Here is a 21506-nt window from a genome sequence, read left to right on the forward strand (position 1 = left end):
AAAAAGAAAATTTTAAAAATAAATTACACAACTACACTTTACAGGAGCATTAAAGTCCGTGTCATGTCCCCGTCCCCCAATGTATACTACTCAGGGGGACGGAGGGAGTATACATTTTGTTTGATGAACATCATTTTAGAGTACAAAATTCATTCCATTCTCCCTCCATTCCATTCACTCCAAGTGAACACAACTTTAGAAAATTACGAATGTTGGGCTGGAGGGTAAATTTAGATAGTACTGGTCTACTGGATTGATATTATAGAGTGCTTTTGTTTTTTTGTTTTTTTCCCGCTAAATGGAGGGTGTCACTTTATCATCTAGGAGTATCTAGAAACTCTAGATATTTTGTGGATTGATATCTAGGAATATTAGTGCAACTTAATCAGATTCTAAATACATGCTTTGTTAATGATTGATATCTAGGAACTAAATGCTTCGTTTCGACGAGCCTATAAATACTCTGGCGAATCTGGTTTTACATGTACCTCATTTGAATTATAAGCCATAATAACCAAGCAGAGAGGTTCAGATATATCACAATGGGCAGCCAGTCTCGGCCAATAGCTGCAGCTTATGGTCCTGATATATGGGGCGACAAATTCACTTCCATCCCCAGAGATTTCGAGGTATCATATTCTTTACTGTCATTATTAAGTTATTGCTTCGTGCTGATAAACATAGCTTATTCATGTAGTTATGGGAAGCTTATTCCAGAGAAAGTGACTTGCTGAAAAATGAAGTAAGGAGCATGCTTGTGTCTGCTGGTGGAGAATGGACAGACAAACTTATTCTGATTAATACAATTGAACGCTTAGGAGTCGGCTACCACTTCTCTGAGTACATTGAAGACACGCTGGCTGAAATGCACAATGCCCATGCAAAGATAGAATCTTATGAAAAGTATGATCTGTTCACTACAGCACTCTACTTTCGAATCCTTAGACAGCACGGTCACAGGGTCACGTCAGGTAAGCCAAAGCAGATAATGTTGTGCCAGACACTCCAATCATTCGGCCTGTTCCTAGAAGTAGAAAATTCAAATTTATGACGACTTTACTATATTGAGCCAAATAGTAAAATGATGAGATTAAATAATCTATTGTTCAAAAAGTTGTAAATGAGACAGGCTCTGTAATTTTCTCTGGTGTTTAAAAGGTTCCAAATGCAGGTGCTTCCAAGAATTCACAACACATATATGTATTTGACGTACTAATACACATGCATTTGTTTTGTTTAATTGATCAGAGATATTTAACAAATACAAAGAAATGGATGGAAATTTCAATGAAGCTATTACAAGAGACCCTATGGGTTTGCTAAGCTTGTATGAAGCAGCTCATTTGAGAACACACGGAGAAGCTTTGTTAGACGAGGCTCTAACTTTCTCGACGTACCACCTCAAGTCTATGGTGAAATCTAGGGATTCTGATTCAGTAGCTCGGCTTGCCATGCATGCACTGGAGCAGCCTTTACACAAGGGCGTCCAGATACTGGAGGCTAAGCATTTTATCTTTTACTATGAGGAGTGTCCATCAAGGAATGATGTGCTACTCAAGTTTGCGAAGCTAAATTTTAATCTGGTGCAAATGTTGTATAAGCAAGAATTATCCCTTCTCCTAAGGTAATCACATATAGAAGTGTTTAAATTTCACTAGAATCCATAGATGTAGGCACACATGTAACTAGATTTCTATTGTGTATTTTGCAGGTGGTGGGCGGATATAGGCTTCGAATCCAAACTTCCCAAATTTCGGAGCAGGGTTGTTGGAGCATACTTTTGGGCTGTAGGAAGTGCATATGAACCTCACTATGCATTGGCCCGGATCATGTACGCGAAGACTGCTTTGGCCCTTACATTTAATAATGATCTCTATGATGCATATGGTATAATGGATGAACTGAACGAATATACCAAGGCCATCGAACGGTAATCAAAACATGTATTTCTTTTCTTTTACCACCAAATAATTAAATATATTGTTTTAGCTAGCATATACAGAATATATGTTCTGTTACATTTTGTTTAAAGTGTGCCATAGGTAGGGCATATTATGAATGACATCTTAAGAGTTATATGGTACAGGTTAAGTGTTGATTGTATTGAAGGACTTCCCGAGCACTCCAAAATATGCTATACCACGAATCTGAACATCATGAGTGAATTTGAGGAAGATATTGTGAAACATGGAGGTTATTATGATGTTTCAGATTTCAAAGAGGAGGTATTTATATCATTATTATATATAATCCAAAGAATAGAAGGCTATCATTATATAATTGGTTGATTAAGAACTATTGAATATGTAAGCTAAAATTTCTATTAATAGGTTTTTCTTGTTCTCTTTATATGACAGTTTAAAACAAGTATGTTAGCATATCATCAAGAGGCTGTGTGGCGTGAAAAGAACTATGTGCCACCACTTAAAGAATATCTTGTGAACGGAGAAGTATCATCCTGCTTAAGCGTTCTGGGAATATCAGTTATTATGGGAATGGGACATGCTGACACAATTCAGGCATGCAAATGGGTAAGAACAATACCAAAAGCTGTTCTCGCCGCAGAAAGGCAGGGACGAATAATCAACGACATAGTCGGCTATGAGGTGCGTGTTAAAATGACCTTATTACAAACACAAATTGATTACTCGTCTTCATGAACTGGTTATGAATCCTATTAGTAGCTTGCCTCGTATAGTTTTGCTAAACATGCTATAGGCAGAACTGCACAGGTATCCTATTTGGTGATAGCCAACAGAGCTTGTACCCTGCAAGATTAAAATTTTAAAATTTAGGATCATGGCTTTCGTTTTGGTCATATCTGCCTAATTATTTACTCCCTCCGTCCCGGCCAATAATATACATCAGGGGACGGGTACGCGGCACGGATTTTAGTGCTTCAATAAAGATAGTTCTGTAATTTATTTGTAAGATTTTCTTTTTCTTTTTCTATAAAAGTATAACATTTATACTTTTATAGAGAAAACAGTGAAATTTAAAAAAAAAAGTCATAAAACTATATTATTATTTTGGAATAAGTTCTATGGAGAGCACTTTTTCATTGGAGACTTGGAGACCATTTATGTAATGCAACTAAAACACTCCATAAAAATATTGCAAAACGTATTATTTTTCTAATCATGTTCTACAATGGTCATTATTTATTGACAATCTTGCAAAATTTTTACATTTGGCAAATAAAACATTAAAAATATATTATTTTACAAAACCATGTTTAGTGTGCAGAACATTTGTTAATCTTGCAGAATATACATGTTCTGCTTGCTTAGCATAAATAATTTCTACATTTTCAATGAAATAGTGATATTTATAGAATGTACTTCACAAAACAACAAATTTTGTAGTGTTTTAATTGCAAAATATAAGTGGTTTCCAAAGTCTCCGATGAAATAGTGGTTTATATAGAACTTTTCTCATTCTATAAGAGTCTTAAAATGCATGTCATTGATTGGGACCGAGGGAGTTCAAAACATGCACTTGTGTTTCCGTCACCAAATTATAAGTATCATTCTGCGTATATGCATATATGTAGGATGAACACAACAGGCCACATGTTGCTACATCAATTGATTGTTACATGAAGGAATACGGGGTTTCAAAGGAAGAAGCCGTGGTGAAGCTATACGAAATGATTGAAGACACATGGAAGGACATAAATGAGGAATTCTTTAGGCCAACAAAAGTCGAAAGTCCTTACATCACTATATTTCTTGATCAAATGAGAGTTTTCGGTTTTACCTACAATAACAGAGAGGGATACACCCATACTGAAACAATGAAGGATGATATCGAGTTCCTCCTCATGGATCCCATAAAAATATGAGCTACTGCTTAATATTGCGTGTTCAATAAAGAGTTGCAGTTCTTGATTCAGTTGTATTGTGTGTCGCAGTTCTTGATTCAGTTGTATTGTGTGTCGTCTATCTTGTGTTATTTTAGCCAAATAATCATCATGCACACTCCGGCATGGTCTTTTGTGAATGTGTTGTTTTTAGCAGAGTAATCATCTTGCAGACTGAAGCATCTCTGAAGCATCTCTTGAGAAAATGGGATACCTTACTGCAGGCAGAGCAATAGAGCATGCATTGTAGTATGTAGCACGTGTTTTTCCATGCACACTAAAGAATGGATTATTGTAAAATTGCCGGATGTTACAGCATCGTGCATTGATATATGTAATATCAGTTTTTCAATCTACGTAAAATAAAAAAATATTATAAGCCTGACAAACTTCGTTTGGAAGAAACTATCAATCAATACTTTTTATTAATAAGTAAAATCACATTTCCTTGTATTAATAGTTTTAGAGGAAGAGTACCAAACTAAGAAAAATATAATTAAATTTTTTTACTACAAATTACAAATTATATTCATGTTAGCCTTATTATAGTATAGATAGTATAGATTATTATTATTATTATTATTATTATTATTATTATTATTATTATTATTATTATTATTATTATTATTATTATTATTATTATTATTATTATTATTATTATTATTATTATACTCTTATTAAAAAAACAAGAAAGTTTAAGTTGATATAACTCCTTTATTGATCACGGTTATATAGAAATATTTTCTCCCTTCATTTTTTATCTAAGAGAAGAGCTAGGTGCACATAATTGTATACATAAAATTTGTACATAATGACGTGGCAATTGATTTGGAGGGTTTTAATTGGGATGGTTGATGTGGGAGGTGAGGTGGTGGGTTTTATTTGGAGTTGTTGATGTCATTCCAATTAAAATCCAGCACATGTCATTATGTACATATATATTTGTACACAATTATGTGCACCAAGCATTTTCCTTTATTTAACGTGTGATCAGCTTCGTATATTTTTTCTTATTTAATAATACAAACCGCTTTGAAATCATTTTATTAGTATTTTAGTATAATAAATTGAATTTTAATTAAATTATATTTTTTAACTGACTATATTTTCTCCCGATTACTTGAAAATGGAAACAAACCCTGATATATATATATATATATATATATATATATATATATATATATATATATATATATATATATATATATATATATATATATATATATATATATATAAGGATTTTAGTACATTTAATCCGAATTTAGTACACGTATATTTAAAAATAAAAAAAATTAGAAAATTCAAATATTTTCCAAACATAACCGATCGTGTAATACCTTTGAAAAATTCAGTAATCATCATTTTATTAGTATTTTAGTATAATGAATTGAATTTTAATTAAATTATATTTTTTAACTGACTATATTTTCTCCCGATTACTTGAAAATGGACACAAACCCTGATATATATATATATATATATATATATATATATATATATATATATATGTATATATATATATAAGGATTTTAGTACATTTAATCCGAATTTAGTACACGTATATTTACAAATAAAAAAATCAGAAAATTCAAATCTTTTCCAAACATAGCCAATCGTGTAATACCTTTGAAAGATTCAGTAATCTAATCAATCGAATTTCAACGTAATTTTGTAATTTTGGTTTTTTAGACAACAATAACCTTTAAGATTAGAGTTAGAAATGGTTATGTAATGGTTCGTGTTTATATTGAAATAGAACACGTTAAAGTTAAAAAGAGTTATATGAAAGTTTTTGTTAAAAAATGATATTCAAAATTGTATATTTATAATTTTATTTATAACATAATTATAATTTTTTTAATGAAATATTATACGATAATATATTGTTATGAGTGTTTTTAGTATTTGAAATTGTTTAACAATATAATACTAATTAATAGACTCCACATTTGTAGACTTGTAGTCCCAAAATGAGAGTACCAAAACAAAAAATATAACTAAAACCTTGGACTACAAATTATATCCATATTGGCTTATTATAGTTTTTGGTTTTTTTGACAACAATAACTTTTAAGATTAGAGTTAGAAAGGGTTATGTAATGGTTCGTGTTTATATTGAAATAGAACACGTTAAAGTTAAAAAGAGTTATATGAAAGTTTTTGTTGAAAAATGATATTCAAAATTGCATATTTATAATTTTATTTATAACATAATTATAATTTTTTAATGAAATATTATACGATAATATATTGTTATAAGTGTTTTTAGTATTTGAAACTGTTTAACAATATAATACTAATAGACTCCACAATTGTAGACTTGTAGTCTCAAAATGAGAGTACCAAACCAAAAAATATAACTAAAACTTTGGACTAGAAATTATATCCATATTGGCTTATTATAGTTTTTGGTTTTTTTGACAACAATAACTTTTAAGATTAGAGTTAGAAACGGTTATGTAATGGTTCGTGTTTATATTGAAATAGAACACGTTAAAGTTAAAAAGAGTTATATGAAAGTTTTTGTTGAAAAATGATATTCAAAATTGTATATTTATAATTTTATTTATAACATAATTATAATTTTTTAATGAAATATTATACGATAATATATTGTTATGAGTGTTTTTAGTATTTGAAACTGTTTAACAATATAATATTAATAGACTCCACATTTGTAGACTTGTAGTCCCAAAAAGAGAGTACCAAACAAAAAATATAACCAAAACCTTGGATTACAAATTATACAATGTTGACTTATTATAGTATAACTAGCCTTTAACCCGTGCGAAGCACGGGCGGGTATATAGTTCGTAATTTATTATTTATAATTTAAATTTTAACTTCATTTTATTAGTATTTTAGTATTAATGGATTGAATTTTAATTAAATTATATTATTCAACTGACTATATTTTCTCCCGATTACTTGAAAATGGACAAACCCTAATAAATATAGCCGATCGTGTAATACATTTGAAAGATTCAGTAATCTAATCAATCGAATTTCAACGTAATTTTGTAATCTTGGTTTTTTTGACAACAATAACTTTTAAGATTAGTCAGAGAAGGTTATGTAATGGTTCGTGTTTATATTGAAATAGAACACATTAAAGTTAAAAAAAATTATATGAAGGTTCCTGTTAAAAGAAGATATTCAAAATTGTATATTTATAATTTTATTTATAACATTATTATAATTTTTTAATGAAATATTATATGATAATGGATTGTTACGAGTGTTTTTAGTATTTGAAACTGTTTAACAATATAATACTAATAGACTCCACATTTGTAGACTTGTAATACCAAAAAGAGAGTACCAAACCAAAAACTATAACTAAAATCTTGGACTACAAATTATACCCATGTTGGCTTATTATAGTATAGTATAGATAATTAAAATCTTGGACTAAATGTTGACTTATTATAATATAATAACTAAAACCTTGAACTACAAATCTATATACCTATATAAAGGAAAATCCAAGGCGGCTTACGTGGCATCCTCTCAAATCATGTTTCCATTTTCTCTCATTTCTCATAGCTCCACAAGAAAAAACAATTAAAAGGCTCTTAGACCTCATGTCTCTTGAGTTCTCAACTATTATAATTTCTCTATTTTAATTACAACCGTTTTAGGAACCTTAGCCCTTCCCTATTTGATGAGTTTATTATGTAAGGAAGTTCAAGGGCCAACCTGCTACATATACTATATAAAAATAAGCTTTGTTGTGTAAAGTGCCCGTGACTAGGATATTTAATCTCGGGCGGCTTACGTGGCATCCTCTCAAATCATGTTTCTATTTTTTCTAATTTCTCAGAGCTTCACTTCTATTCTTTACAAAAGCTATAAAAAAGACTCTTAAACTTCATGTGTCTTGGGAGTTATGTATTCTCTATTCTTAATCACAACCGTTTTAGAAACCTTAGCCCTTCCAAATTTAATGAGTTTACTATGCAAGGAAGTGCAAGGGCCAACCTCCTACATATGTATAAATAAGCTTTGTTGTTTAAAGTGCCCGTGATTAAGATATTTAGCTTTAGATGGAAGCATATGCATGCAGAAATTTATACATTTTTTTTTGTTTTCGATGAGGTTGATGCATATCAGTTGTTGGCAATCTCATTCTTCCGCAGAGAGTTTTCTCTTTAAGTCATTATCACCTATAGGCCATGTAAACAAGACAATTTCAGCGAGGGATGTTCGTGGTGACTGTACTCTGCAGGCTCACCCGAAAAAGAGAGGAATATGTCGAGGTGCTTGGTGGTCAATTAATTCTGCGTCAAGCTGTCTATCATGAGGTGTTGTTATATATATTCCTTAACCTAATTTTTATCTCATGAATTATATAATGTAATCAATTTTTTTTATTTCACAAGAAAGTGGCTATTTACTAAACTTGCTGCATCAAATTTGAGATCATCCCGTGGATGGTGCATAATATATATTGGCCTCTCCCCTAAGTAATTTCTAGCCATTTTACTGGTCATCATCACATCAAAATTATTTCGAAGTTAAGATATTTTCTTTCAAGTTAGAAAGAGCTGGTATTTTATCCATGTTTAAATCAGAGTTGATAGTGCACGCTAAGAATGTATCTTTATTTATTATTTTGTAAGGGAGAGGATGATCGACTGTTTGTTGGAGGCAGTGGTATCGAAAGTTAATAAGAAACTTAATGCATAACGAGGCACACAGAACCAGCGATGCGTATGGGTTCTGAGCAAGTGGCTCATAATCACATAATTTGGTTTTAAAACTTAACTTCCATATATATTATTCGAATTATGTATGCTTATTAGCTTCTTCTTCATTTTTAATTAAAATTATGTCAAACAAAACTTATAAGATACTGTCAATAGAGAAAAACTTATAACATGTAATTATATATTACTAAAATGGATAAAAATAGATTTTAAATAGATCGCGCGAAGCGCGATTACTCATCTAGTTATACTATAGTACAGATACAGACCAAAGTCTACGAAGACTCTCGGAGGAGACTGGCAAAGACCGGCAGGATTGTGGTTACTTCTTTATTCCTCTTGATACTTTCCATTTGCCCTTTGACTTCATTTCAAGTTAATGCTTGTCTATTCACTTAAACTTGCTCAAGTGCTTAAGCGAAAATAGCTCCAAAGCAACTATTCCCTTCATTTTAGATCCCGTTTTGATTTTATACCCGAAGTGAAGACAATGGAGCCGTTTGGTCAAGTTTAAAAAATATGATTCCTTACTAAAAATTGATTAAAAGTGAGAAATAAATAAGTTAGATAAAAAGCAGAAGTTGTTGAGAGAGAAATTAACAATCTTAACTTTTTAAAAGTGCTTGTAAGATAAACAGAAGCAAGCAGAAACCGCTTCTGTTAAACAAACATGGCCAATGATCTTGTAAAAAAAAATTTGGCGAATATGCTTGAAAAATACTTTTTCTTGAGATAATTATACCCTAAGAATTAGAGAAGTAAAGCACACCAGCAATTTTCAGCAATGTAGTTGATTGTTTTTCACTTTGCAGACCAAGTCTCCCTGGACTCGAAAAGGATGGGAGTCCTGATCCGGTAATAATCTTGACACCTGCAGGTGACCAATTCACATTCTTCCTCATATATTCAATGAACCTGCAGTCTGCATGTAGTGTCTATTTAAAGAACTCCTAAATAACTTTAGCTATCTATAAACATGCAGAAACATATGAGTTTAATTGTTCTTGCTTTCGTAGTTAGTGTTGTGGCAAGTTCAGAATTTGGGAACAGAAGCATAGCTGGAGCCATTTCTGGTACAAGTTGCGTTGAGAGTGAGAAACAAGCTTTGCTTCAGTTGAAGACAGGTCTTTTCGACGAGTTCAGTTACTAATCATCGTGGGTCGGAGATGATTGTTGTTCATGGCATGGAGTACGTTGTGGAAGCACGAGCACAAGGCATGTCATCGAACTTGATCTTCAAAATTGCTCGTTAAAGGGTGATCAAATATTTAACTCCTCTTTGCTTGATTTGAAATATTTGACTTACCTTGACTTGAGTTCCAATAGTTTTAATGGGATCCAAATTCCAGAATTTTTTGGGTCATTTAAAAATCTAATGTATCTCAACCTTTCTCACTCCAATTTTAAAGGTTTAGTTCCTCGTCATCTTGGAAACCTTACAAGCTTGCGGTACCTTGATTTAAGAGATAATTATACTTATAGTCTTGATTTAGATTATAATTTTTACAATTATAATCATCTATTAAGAATTGATAGCTTGGGATGGTTATCTGGACTTTCTGTGTTGGAACACTTGGATCTCTCCGGTGTTAATCTTTTTGAGGCCATTGATTGGTTTCCGGCTATTAACATGCTCCCTGATTCTCTTGTTTCACTCAAGTTGAAGAACTGTCACCTAACCAACAATTTCCCTCACCATCTTTCCAACATAAATCTAACATCTCTTATGTTACTTGATCTTGGTATCAACTCACTCAATTCTGCTTTTCCGTCATGGATTTTTAACAGTAGTGGTCTTGTACATCTAGATCTCGGGTCCAACAATTTTAGTGGCCAAATTCCTGAATCTATTGGAAATATGATTGCCCTTTCTGAACTCCATCTACATAGCAACAATTTCCAAGGTTTGATCCCTGAGTGTCTAGGGGATTTGACGGCTCTTTTGAAACTTGATCTTTCGTTCAATAGTTTTGAAGGTTTTATTCCTCGGTCCTTTAGAAATTTGACATCACTTTCTACACTTAAACTTGGGAGAAATAATTTGAATGATTCAATTCCACTTGAGATGGGAAATCTCACTGAACTTACATATCTCGACATGAAGTTTAATGAACTAAGGGGCAGTCTACCAGAAACATTTTGCCGACTATCAAAGTTAGAAATGTTATTATTACATAATAATCAACTGAGTGGAAGCATTCCCAAATGCGTTGGAGAATTGTCAAATTTAGTAATCCTAAACCTTTATTCCAACTCATGGGATGGATTTGTATCAGAGTATCACTTTGTTAACCTCACAAAGTTGACTGGCTTTGCTATTTCTTCAAAGTCTGACTTAGAGTTGAAGGTTAGTTGTAATTGGGCTCCTCCATTTCAGCTCGAATATATATATCTCAAGGACTTGAAAGTAGGACCTGGATTTCCCAAGTGGCTCCTAACACAGAGACATGTTAAGTTTATTAGGATGACGAATACGAGCATATCAGACAGCATCCCAGCTGACTGGTTCGTCAGTATACTCTTATCGCAGGCCTCTGCTATTGATCTGTCCCACAATGACCTCTACGGAGAACTTTCATTGATTGCAGCAGCACCAAATGGTTTGGAGGCATTCTCCCTCTCAAATAACCGTTTCTCTGGTGAATTTCCTGCGTTTGTTTGCAATCTAACGTCCTTACAGTTTTTATTTCTCGCCAATAATAGATTTTCAGGAGAGGTCCCACCGTGCTTAGGAAATTTATTAGAACTGAGGGATCTTGATGTGATGAATAACAATCTCTCTGGTACTATTCCCCTCTCTTTGGGTTCTCTAGCAAATCTCACTTATCTAAACTTGTACAACAACAATTTTGGAGGAAAACTCCCTCTGTCTTTCAAAAGTCTGATAAAGTTGGTCGTACTTGATGTGGGAAAAAATAATTTGACTGATATTCTCCCCCCTTGGACCGGAGAGCAATTGCCTTCTCTTAGGTATTTCATACTCCGTTCCAACAATTTCTATGGTGAAATCCCCCCGCAACTTTGCCAGCACTCATCACTTCAAGTTCTGAACTTGGCAGAAAATCAAATTATGGGAAACATTCCTCATTGTTTTGGAAATTTTAGTGCCATGATTTCAAGTGACAATAGTGAACCATATGAAGGATTCAGTGGTGGTGGATGTGGGGAAATGATAGTTAGCGACGCGAAAGGGCATGAGCTAATATACACCTCAACACTAGAGTTTATGTTCTCCATTGATTTATCGAACAATAACATTAATGGAGAAATTCCTGAAGAATTGATGTATCTTCAAGGTTTATTGAATTTGAATTTGGCGGGTAATCATCTAACTGGAAGGATTCCTCTTATGATCGGGAAGCTTGGGAAACTGGAATATCTTGATCTCTCTGGTAATGAACTTTATGGTCCCATTCCACAAAGTCTGTCGGATTTATACTTTCTGAGCCACCTGAACCTCTCCTTCAATAATTTATCAGGAAAAATACCCACTGGGCACCAACTCCAGAGCCTCGACGATCCTTCCATCTATGCTGGCAACACTCATCTCTGTGGTCAACCTATCCTGCAACCCTGCTTCCCTGACACAGAATCAGATGACATTCCTGAATCCTGACCTTTCTTCTGAATGTGATTCAGATAATGAGCGCATGTGGTTTTATGCTGGAATAGGACCTGGTCTCTTGGTTGGTTTTTTGGGATTTTGCATGGCTTTGCTCTTTATCAGCTCTTGGAGGAATGCTTAATTCAACTTTGTTGAACAAGCCTTTTATAAAATTGAGGTTTTCATTGCCTAATCAAAGGAGAAAAATCCATAACAGGTGATATCCAAATCTCTCTCACATAGTCACACACACAGAATAAAAACATATTTATCTCTAGATGTCACATTGGTCTGGTTAATACTTATTCTCTTCAACTTAAGCAAGAACAGCTCTGCCAGTTTATTAAAATCACAAAACCAATATACTATGTACTAACTTTATTTGTTTAACTTCTTCAATGTCTTCAGCTAGGTGCTTGATCAAGCGATTGTTTTGGAAGATGGCGATTGTGTAATTTATTGACATTATGAAGTATTTACAGTTGTATTTGATAGTATTTTTCAGTTAGTGTAATTGCATGCTTTCAATATTTTCAATGGAGTTGATGAAAAGACCAGTCTTTTGTTTATGGTTTAGGTACGATCATAACTGAGTCATAAATTGCAGCCCCTCAGCTGAGATTTAGCACAATGTTTCATATTTCTGGTGGTGAATATAATTAGGAATAGAATGAAGGAAAGAAATTCATAAATAATTGTCCGTAACATAATTCAAATTTCATTGGCTCCCAAGTTCATTCACTCCGACCAAACACAAGACATATTTCAAACGTGAAGGAGTTTGCAGGTTGGTTTTTTGCTTACCCCTGCATACATTTTGCTTACCCCTGCATACATGGCATAGGACGTAATTGACATGCTTTGGAAATATCATTGAATCCTCGCAAACATAGTGAGGAGCGCTTGTGGATCAGTGATTCTAAAGTTTTCATCGACAGACTTAAAATATCTTAGTCGGCTAGGTGTGCACTTTAACAATCCAATTAATTCTCCGGGCAATAAAACATTAGACATCCCATCTTCTGAAACCAACACTTTTGATGTTATTTGACGCACAATAATTTCTATATGCCCCCTGGGATTTTCGAAAACAGTTTTGCTTAAATTTGATTTTAATTTGAATTTAGTACGAATATATTGTTTCGATAGAAGTTCTGATATACAGATGTGTTATAACTAATATTACATAGATCAAATCGACTTTATTGAAAATATGTAATATTTTCAATAAACAACTATAAAATTTGAGTTATACCCAAACAAAACCCTGTTTATATCAGTTTATTTGGTGCTTGATTGTTCGTCAGATTTTTAAATGCCCGGAAAGTTCACACCTGCATATCAATTATCACTAGCCGCTTTGTTATTTGTATTCTTTCTTTTCTCTGTTTCGTTTGCTGCCGCATGATTTCACTTGAGCATTATAATCTCTTTATAATAACTGCGCTGACTATGAGTTGTGTTCAATACTATTCTTGTTGGAAAGTTTGTTGTAATCTCATATTTGACGCGTAATATGCACTAGTGTACTTGAAGATGAAACAGATATAAATAGCCCTTAAATATATTCCATCGAACCATATAATGTTCATATAAGTAGCTCTCAAATACGTATAAGGTGATTCTGACAGAAGTCGAGCTTAAAAGCCCAGCCAAACACCCGCGTAGTGTCTTCTATCTATGGAGATGCAGAAACATACAAGTTTACTTTTTCTTGCTTATGTGTCAGGTGTTCTAGCAGCACTAGAGTTTGCGCGTAGCAGCGTAGTTGCAAGTTACTCTCCTAACATGAGCTGCATCTGGAGTGAGAAACAAGCTTTGCTTCGGTTCAAGAGAGGTCTCTTTGACGAGTTCAATTACTTATCGTCGTGGGTTGGAGATGATTGTTGTTCATGGCGTGGAATACACTGTTCGACTACAAGTCATGTCATTGAACTTGATCTTCGAAATTGTGCATTAAGAGGTGATCAGATAATAAACTCTTCTCTGCTTGATTTGAAATATTTAAATTACTTGGACTTGAGTTTTAACAACTTTAATGAGATTGAAATTCCAGACTTTTTCGGGTCCTTTAAGGAACTAACTTATCTCAACCTCTCTAGCTCAAATTTTCAAGGTTTAGTTCCTCATCATCTGGGAAACCTCTCAACCTTACGTTACCTTGATTTAAGTAATAATTATGACCATGATTACGATTATGATTATGCTTATTATAATTCACTAAGGATTGATAGCATGAGATGGGTATCTGGACTTTCTTTTTTGGAACACCTGGATCTATCCACAGTCGACCTTTCAGAGGCCTCTACTGATCCATTTTCGACCAAAAAAATATTTCCTAATTCTATTTCAGTACTCAAGCTGGCCGGTTGTCAGCTCGACAACAGTATCTTTAGTTCTGTTTCCTGTAAGAATCTAACATCTCTCGTTTCACTTGATCTTGCTTACAACCACTTTAACCATTCTTTTCCTCTATGGGTTGTTAACAATAGTGGTCTTGTACAACTTAATATCGGTTCTAACAATTTTCGGGGGCCAATTCCTAAATCTCTAGAAAGTCTGACAGCCCTTTCAAAACTTGATATTTCCGACAATAATTTTCAAGGTTATATTCCTCAGTCTCTTGTAAAATTATCCAAACTTGCACACTTGTACATAGACTCAAATCAATTCATTGGTTCTCTGTCCGAATCATATTGCCATCTGTCAAATTTAGAAATATTGTCTGTCAGTGAAAATCAGTTGAGCGGAAACATTCCAAAATGCATTGGAGAACTATCAAATCTCAGCGAGTTGCGTCTTCATGATAATTACTGGGATGGTTTTGTATCTGAGCATCACCTTATGAACCTCACGAGGCTAAAATGGTTGACTATTTCTTCAAAGTCTAATTTAGTGCTCAATATTAGTTCTGAATGGGAACCTCCCTTCCAGCTCGAAAGAATAGCGATGATGTCTTTGAAAGTAGGGCCCTGTATTCCCCTCTGGCTCCAAAGACAAAGAGAATTCACAGGTCTTGAACTGCGAAATACAAGCATTTCAATCATCCCAACTGATTGGCTTGTGAGTCTGGTATCTCATGCATACTTTGTCGATCTATCTGACAATGATATCAACGGGGAGCAACTGTTGTTTATTTCAACACATTCGAATCATCTGCATACATTATCACTCTCAAATAACTATTTGTCGGGTGGCTTTCCTCTGTTCATATGCAATCTGACATCATTGATGATTTTAGTTCTCTCCAATAATAACTTATCCGGAGAGCTTCCCAAGTGCCTAGGAAACTTGTCAGAATTGAGTGAACTTGACGTGATGGATAACAATTTCTCTGGTGATATTCCAGTTTCTTTAGGTTCTCTAGGAAATCTCACTTACTTAAACTTGCACAACAACAAATTTCAAGGGAAATTACCTTTGTCTTTCCACAGTTTGGCAAATTTGGTTGTACTTGATGCGGGAAAGAATCATTTGAGTGACATTCTTCCCCAATGGACTAGAGAACAATTACCTTTTCTCAAGTATTTAATACTCCGGTCCAACAGTTTCCATGGTAAAATTCCCACACAGCTTTGCCACCGCTCATCAATTCAGGTTTTGAACCTGGCAGAAAATCAAATCACGGGAAGCATTCCTCCTTGTTTTGGCAACTTTAGTTCTATGATTACAGGTGGAAGCACTGAGCTTAATAAAGGATTGGAAAATGATATTGGTGAAATGATAAGATATAATGTGAAGGGGTCTGATCTACAATACACCTCTAACCTTAAGTTTCTGTTTTCTATTAATCTATCAAACAACAATATCAGTGGAGAGATTCCAGAAGAGTTGATGGAACTTCATGGTTTAACGAATTTGAACTTAACAGGTAATCGTTTAACTGGAAGGATCCCTGACAAGATAGGGGAACTACGTAAACTGGATTCTCTTGATCTCTCCAGAAATGAACTAAATGGTCCTATTCCTCAGAGTTTATCGGAACTAAACTCTTTAAGCAGCTTGAACGTCTCCTTCAATGATTTATCAGGAAGAATACCCACGGGAAGGCAACTCCAGACATTCAACGATCTTTCTATCTATGCTGGAAATGACCAACTTTGTGGCCAAGCTATATTGAAGCCCTGTGCTGGTGACACAGAATCACGTAATCCTCAGAACGATAGTGAAGTTGAAACTGATCTTTGTTCAGATGATGAGCGCTTGTGGTTTTATGCAGGGGCTGGACCTGGTATCCTGGTTGGTTTTTTGATATTCTGCGGTTCTTTGCATTTCTTTGAGTCCTGGAGGTATTCTTTCTTTCACTATGTCGAGCATGTCTTTGACAAGATAGCGGTTACCAGTGCTTTGTGGCGGAGGAAGTTCAAAAACTAGGAGGTGAACATATACTAGCGGTTACCATAATTCTTTTATGTTGTGTTCATTTGGATGGGATGTAATGGATTGAGATGGAATGAAATCTTTACGCTTATTTGAGGGAGATTCTAAATTATTTAAACTATAATTGTACCTCTTCCGTTCCCTTTTTATTGTCTCTTCCACATTTACACAGTATTTTAAAGCGCATAAAAATAGCATTTCTCGTTTTTTTATAATGTATATAGATGTAATATTTCCAATTTAGTTCACTGTACTGACAATTTTCTGAAACCTTATATATTTTATGTTCTCCCCAATGCAATAGCTGACAGTCGTTTATTATCATGCGGTGGACTGGCTCGAAGACTAACGATAGTATACTTTTGTCCTGGAAGATACTTTGGCTACTTGTTCATACATGTAGCTCACAACTAAGTATAAACATGAGCTTTACTAATTCTTGTGTGTGCATTAAGTTTTCTGTCAAGTTTAAAGTTTGGTTGTGGGAGCATAATAGGAGGATATTTGAACAGAAGCTGCATTAAAAATGAGAAACAAGCTTTGCTGCTCTTTAAAGAAAATTTAGTTGACGACTCAAAAATCTTGTCCTTGTGGGTAGGAGATGATTGTTGTTCATGGCGAGGAATCGGTTGCAACAACATAACAGGCCATGTCACTCAACTACAGCTTGGAGGTGGTTTGTTAAGAGGTGATCTGTTTAATTCTTACTTAAATGATTGAAGTATCTGGCTGAACCAACAATCTTGATAGCTGACACTTGAAAGTGTTAAACTTAGCCACAATTATGTTTTGTATAACAAATATAATACTAGAAAAAAATTTAGAGTACATCCGATACAGTCTAATACTTCCCCTGATGTCTCAGAACAAAATTTTGTATTTTATTCATATTTGAAAACCCTGTTCCAATTTTAATAGTTCGTTTTTTTGTTTTTTTGCGTTTTCTTCAAATGTAGTATCACTTATAGTATAAGATTGGACATGCTCAAATTTTCATCTATTATTTCCTTTTCAGGTTTGGTTCCTAAATCAATTGGAAGTTTAACTTCGCTTTCTGAACTAGATCTATCCAGAAATTACTTTCAAGGTTTAATCCCAGATTCTGTAGGGGCTTTGACATCTCTTGCTTATCTTGATCTTTCACAGAATAATTTCCAAGGTTCAATTCCTAAATCGTTCCTAAATTTGACTGTTCTAACTAAACTTGTTCTATCGTCTAATAAGTTGGAAGGTTCGATCCCTCACTTTATAGGTTCTTTGGAACTTCTTACTATTCCGGATCTTTCATATAACAATTTTCAAGGCTCCATTCCTCAGTGCATTAGAAATCTCACTGCCCTGCATGTACTTGATCTTAAATTTGCTCGATACTATTCGTCGAATAGTATCTGGCTTTGTCAACGGACTGGCATTCATTTAAGTATGGAAGGCATAATGTCTAGTATTGAATCGAACGAAATAGTATCTGGCTTTGTCAACCGGCTGAGACTCCGATGACTGTCAAAATTCAGGAAATATTATGGATCAAACACAAAAATCTCAGACGTTTACAAGTAATGCTCATAAAGTTGTACAATCATTTCCTGTTTAAGTCTAGCCATTGCTTTAAAAAAAAGCCAAAAAAACGTCTAGAAAAACCCACCAAGATTGCAGAAGATCCAAGTAGAAACAAAAATCAAATTTTACAAAAATGGCATCTAGCATTCAAGATTGATAGTGTTCATGTTTGTGGGAATATAATATCGTCTCCTCCCACAGGAGAATTGATAGCTTAACATTTAACATAGTATCAGAGTTTAGATTTGAATAAAAATTCTTATTCTCTAAAACATAAATATACACTTCTCATAATCTAACTTGGAGCTCTTTAGGATGAGATTAAACTAATGATTTATGAATTAATGCATATGACTTAATCAAATAAGTTACAAGTTAAATTTTAAATCAGCATATGTTTGAGTTATTTTTATATTATATATAAGTTATAATTTTATTAAACATATGATGATAATAATAATAAATTTGATAGCTTGTTAAACTTTTATCACACAAAATCATAAAAGCATAACAAAATTTTCAATAAAAAGCATGTCCCGCTGGTACTTGGCTTTTGAGTAAATTTTTGACTTATTTTTAACTTAAAAAAACAGCTTATTATTTGTTACATACACGGCATTCGACAACTTAAAGTCGGAAATAACTTTAATCCCTGACTTATCTTATTCCCTTAGCTGGTGATCAAGCCTTCTGAGGTAGGGTGGGAACCAAAACCAAGTTATGCTTTCGCTTATTAGTAGTCCCAAACGACTCCTCCATATTCAGATCTTCAGGTCTCCCATCATTCGGAACTTTCCAATCAAAATGATAGAGCAGTTGAGCCAGAGGAAGCTCCACACCAGCCACACCAAAGTTTATCCCCGGACACATTCTCCTCCCAGCCCCGAATGGCAAATAATCAAAATTTGTTCCCGAAAAATCCATACCACTGTTCTCAAATCTCTCTGGAACAAACTTCTCAGCATCCGCCCAACGGTCAGGATCTCTTCCTATTGCCCAAACATTGACAAGAAGTTTGGTTTTCTCAGGAATAGTGTAGCCTTCGATCTCGCATTCTTTTCTGCATTCTCTAGCAACTAAGAGAGGCAAGGGTGTGTGCAAGCGCAGGGTTTCTTTGATCACCAGCTTTAAGTAGCTTAGTTGCCCGATGATGTCCGTTTCTGTGACCTTCTCTTTTCCTTTTAGCAATTCGCGAACTTCTTCTTGAGCCTTGTTCATAACCCGGGGGTGTTTCATCAGGGCTGACATTGCCCATTCCAGCACAGTTGAGGAAGTATCAGTCCCCGCTGTCAACATATCCTGCAGGACCACGATCGTTAATTTCCTTTTTGAGATGTCTAATCCAATTTTTTATGTTTGAAAACTTATCAAATATAGTAAATTTTTATAACATAAAAATCAACTATTGTCACTATCTTCCTCCACTGTACTTACTTTATACATTAAATATCAATTGATCCCACCACTATCCTCACTTTTATAATTACATTTTCACGCCTCTCTACTTATTTTCTTAACTTCCGTGCCCAACCTAAATGTAAAAAAAAATTCATTTATTTTGAGGGCAATTAAATATTTAACTTGTCCTTTTTTTTTTACATTTGAGGCGAAATTTTTTTGGTCACCATGCATAGAACTAAGGATCACTTGTTCTTGTAAGGCTTAAGCTTCAACTAGAGAAGAAAAATACGTACCAATGTGATAGCCTGGATGTCGTTATCGTTGATCGGGAACTGAAGGCGCTGAGTTTCATTAACTCTCAGAAGCACATCCACAAGATCTTCATCTTGTGTATCCACCGCAACTCCTTTCTCTCTTCTTGCCAGCTTTTCCTTATGCTCATCGATGATTTCCTTGAAAATATGATCAATCTTTCGTCGAATCTTCTTCAATGCAGGCTTCATCCCGTTAAGCACAGATAGAAACTTAACCGAAGGAAACAAGTCATTGATAAAGAAGCCTGCAGCCCAATAGGCTATATCTTCCACCATCTCGATCACCTCTTTGTCACCTCTCTTCCCAATAGCCGCTCTACAAGTAATATTATACGACAGCTCTGCAAACATGTGACTCATATTCATCGGTGATCCCAGAGACTTGTGCACCGTGTCAATGAGATGCCACGATTCATCCTCTCGGATGGAACGAAAGGACTTCACTTTGTTGACACTCAGCATCTCTAGGGTGCATATTTTGCGCATTTGCCTCCAATAGTCACCGTATCGTGCAAAAACAAAGTCTCTGCAATTTTCCAATATTATCTCAGTTAACAATTGTTGTGGCTTGTCTGCGAGACTAATATCATTCGTTTTCAGTGCTTCTGCAGCCACTTTCGAGGACGATACCACCATAAGGGATACTTGGCCTAGTTGCAGATGCATGATTGGTCCGTGTTTCTTGGCCAGCTCTTTGAAGCCTCTATGTGGTAATGGACCGATCACTTGGTGCAGGTTTCCGAGGATTGGCAATTTCCATGGCCCGGGAGGGAGATTTTTGGGTTTCGAGGTTCTGGATTTTTTGAATAAGATGAGAATTATGGTTACTAAGGTGATGAAAAGAGTTGGATAGTTGAACTCCATGTATGTTTGAGAAGCAGCTGAGAGGTGTAATAAGAATGTAGTAGTAGTGTAGTTTTGGTAGAATATATAAGCTGGTAGATAGGGTTGTGTGGTAATGTTCTTCACTGGATCTGAATTTATAAGCATGCATGGATCATTCTCGGAACTTGGTGATCACTCTCGCTCCAGGCACGCAAATGTGGAATTTAGTATTTGTTGACTTGTCATAGATTTTTATAATTTTATCAATATTTGTTTTTATGTAATGTAACTTTTTTGTTTGATTTAATTTGTACTTCTCTGTCCCAAAATAAGTGTTTCTGACTTTTTTTCACGTAATTTGAGATGAAAAAAATTCATATTTTTTTCCAAATTTTATTTTTTGAATAAAAGTGTCACATCTATATTTTTATTCTGAAAGAGAAAATTTGGAAAATAATGTGTAGAAGTTTGTTTTTCTTACCCCTTAAATTACATGTAGAAAGTGCAATTATTTTAGGACAAAGGGAGTATTCGTTACTTTATTTATACTAGCTTATAGCCCGTGCAAGGCACGGGAGCTTTTTAATTATTTATAAATTTTTAAAATATATTTTAAATGGTGTGAAAAATTAAATTTATAAATAATAAATTAAAATTATATGTATCATGCCAAAGTATTAAATTCTTTCTATCAAATTTTAAAATTTTTTAAGTAGAATATGTGACGCCAACTCCTATTAGATTATATTTATAAATATATTTTATATTAGAATTATTATACTGTGATTCAAATATTTTTCTAAAAATTTTTATGGTTCGAGATTAAAATTGATAAACACAATTTATTTTGAACT

General features: G+C 34.0%; 4 protein-coding genes across 4 annotated transcripts; 3 read left to right on the forward strand and 1 right to left on the reverse strand.

Moving 5' to 3' along the window:
* The first annotated feature begins 472 nt into the window (after positions 1-472).
* Positions 473-4214, forward strand: LOC108200823 (valerianol synthase TPS8-like). The gene is made up of 7 exons (XM_017369081.2): positions 473-629; positions 698-971; positions 1249-1624; positions 1712-1930; positions 2087-2225; positions 2358-2606; positions 3554-4214. The coding sequence occupies exons 1-7, from the start codon at positions 543-545 to the stop codon at positions 3842-3844; spliced, it is 1635 nt and encodes a 544-aa protein (XP_017224570.1). The 5' UTR covers positions 473-542; the 3' UTR covers positions 3845-4214.
* Positions 4215-9307: 5093 nt separating this feature from the next.
* LOC108200734 (receptor-like protein EIX1) lies at positions 9308-12806 on the forward strand. Its single transcript, XM_064084890.1, has one exon. It carries the CDS (start codon positions 9947-9949, stop codon positions 12185-12187), a length of 2241 nt encoding a protein of 746 aa, XP_063940960.1. The 5' UTR covers positions 9308-9946; the 3' UTR covers positions 12188-12806.
* Positions 12807-12957: 151 nt separating this feature from the next.
* LOC108200732 (receptor-like protein EIX2) lies at positions 12958-16795 on the forward strand. Its single transcript, XM_017368979.2, has 2 exons — positions 12958-16322; positions 16395-16795. Exons 1-2 carry the CDS (start codon positions 13856-13858, stop codon positions 16547-16549), a joined length of 2622 nt encoding a protein of 873 aa, XP_017224468.1. The 5' UTR covers positions 12958-13855; the 3' UTR covers positions 16550-16795.
* A 1817-nt stretch (positions 16796-18612) lies between these two features.
* LOC108201801 (cytochrome P450 CYP71D313) lies at positions 18613-20793 on the reverse strand. The gene is made up of 2 exons (XM_017370090.2): positions 19807-20793; positions 18613-19411 (listed from the first exon to the last, which is right to left on the reverse strand). The coding sequence occupies exons 1-2, from the start codon at positions 20689-20691 to the stop codon at positions 18794-18796; spliced, it is 1503 nt and encodes a 500-aa protein (XP_017225579.1). The 5' UTR covers positions 20692-20793; the 3' UTR covers positions 18613-18793.
* Between the last annotated feature and the right edge of the window lie 713 nt (positions 20794-21506).

Source organism: Daucus carota, chromosome 9 (assembly GCF_001625215.2).
Source record: "Daucus carota subsp. sativus chromosome 9, DH1 v3.0, whole genome shotgun sequence".
Lineage (NCBI taxonomy): Eukaryota > Viridiplantae > Streptophyta > Magnoliopsida > Apiales > Apiaceae > Daucus > Daucus carota.

Coding starts and splice junctions, on each gene's coding strand:
- LOC108200823 (XM_017369081.2), top strand. CDS start 543: ATGGGCAGCCAGTCTCGGCCAATAGCTGCAGCTTATGGTCCTGATATA. Junction 630..697: donor CCATCCCCAGAGATTTCGAG/GTATCATATTCT, acceptor TTATTCATGTAG/TTATGGGAAGCTTATTCCAG. Junction 2,226..2,357: donor TTTCAGATTTCAAAGAGGAG/GTATTTATATCA, acceptor TTTATATGACAG/TTTAAAACAAGTATGTTAGC.
- LOC108200734 (XM_064084890.1), top strand. CDS start 9,947: ATGTATCTCAACCTTTCTCACTCCAATTTTAAAGGTTTAGTTCCTCGT.
- LOC108200732 (XM_017368979.2), top strand. CDS start 13,856: ATGGAGATGCAGAAACATACAAGTTTACTTTTTCTTGCTTATGTGTCA. Junction 16,323..16,394: donor TGCTGGTGACACAGAATCAC/GTAATCCTCAGA, acceptor GGTTTTATGCAG/GGGCTGGACCTGGTATCCTG.
- LOC108201801 (XM_017370090.2), bottom strand. CDS start 20,691: ATGGAGTTCAACTATCCAACTCTTTTCATCACCTTAGTAACCATAATT. Junction 19,412..19,806: donor ACATCCAGGCTATCACATTG/GTACGTATTTTT, acceptor GTGGTCCTGCAG/GATATGTTGACAGCGGGGAC.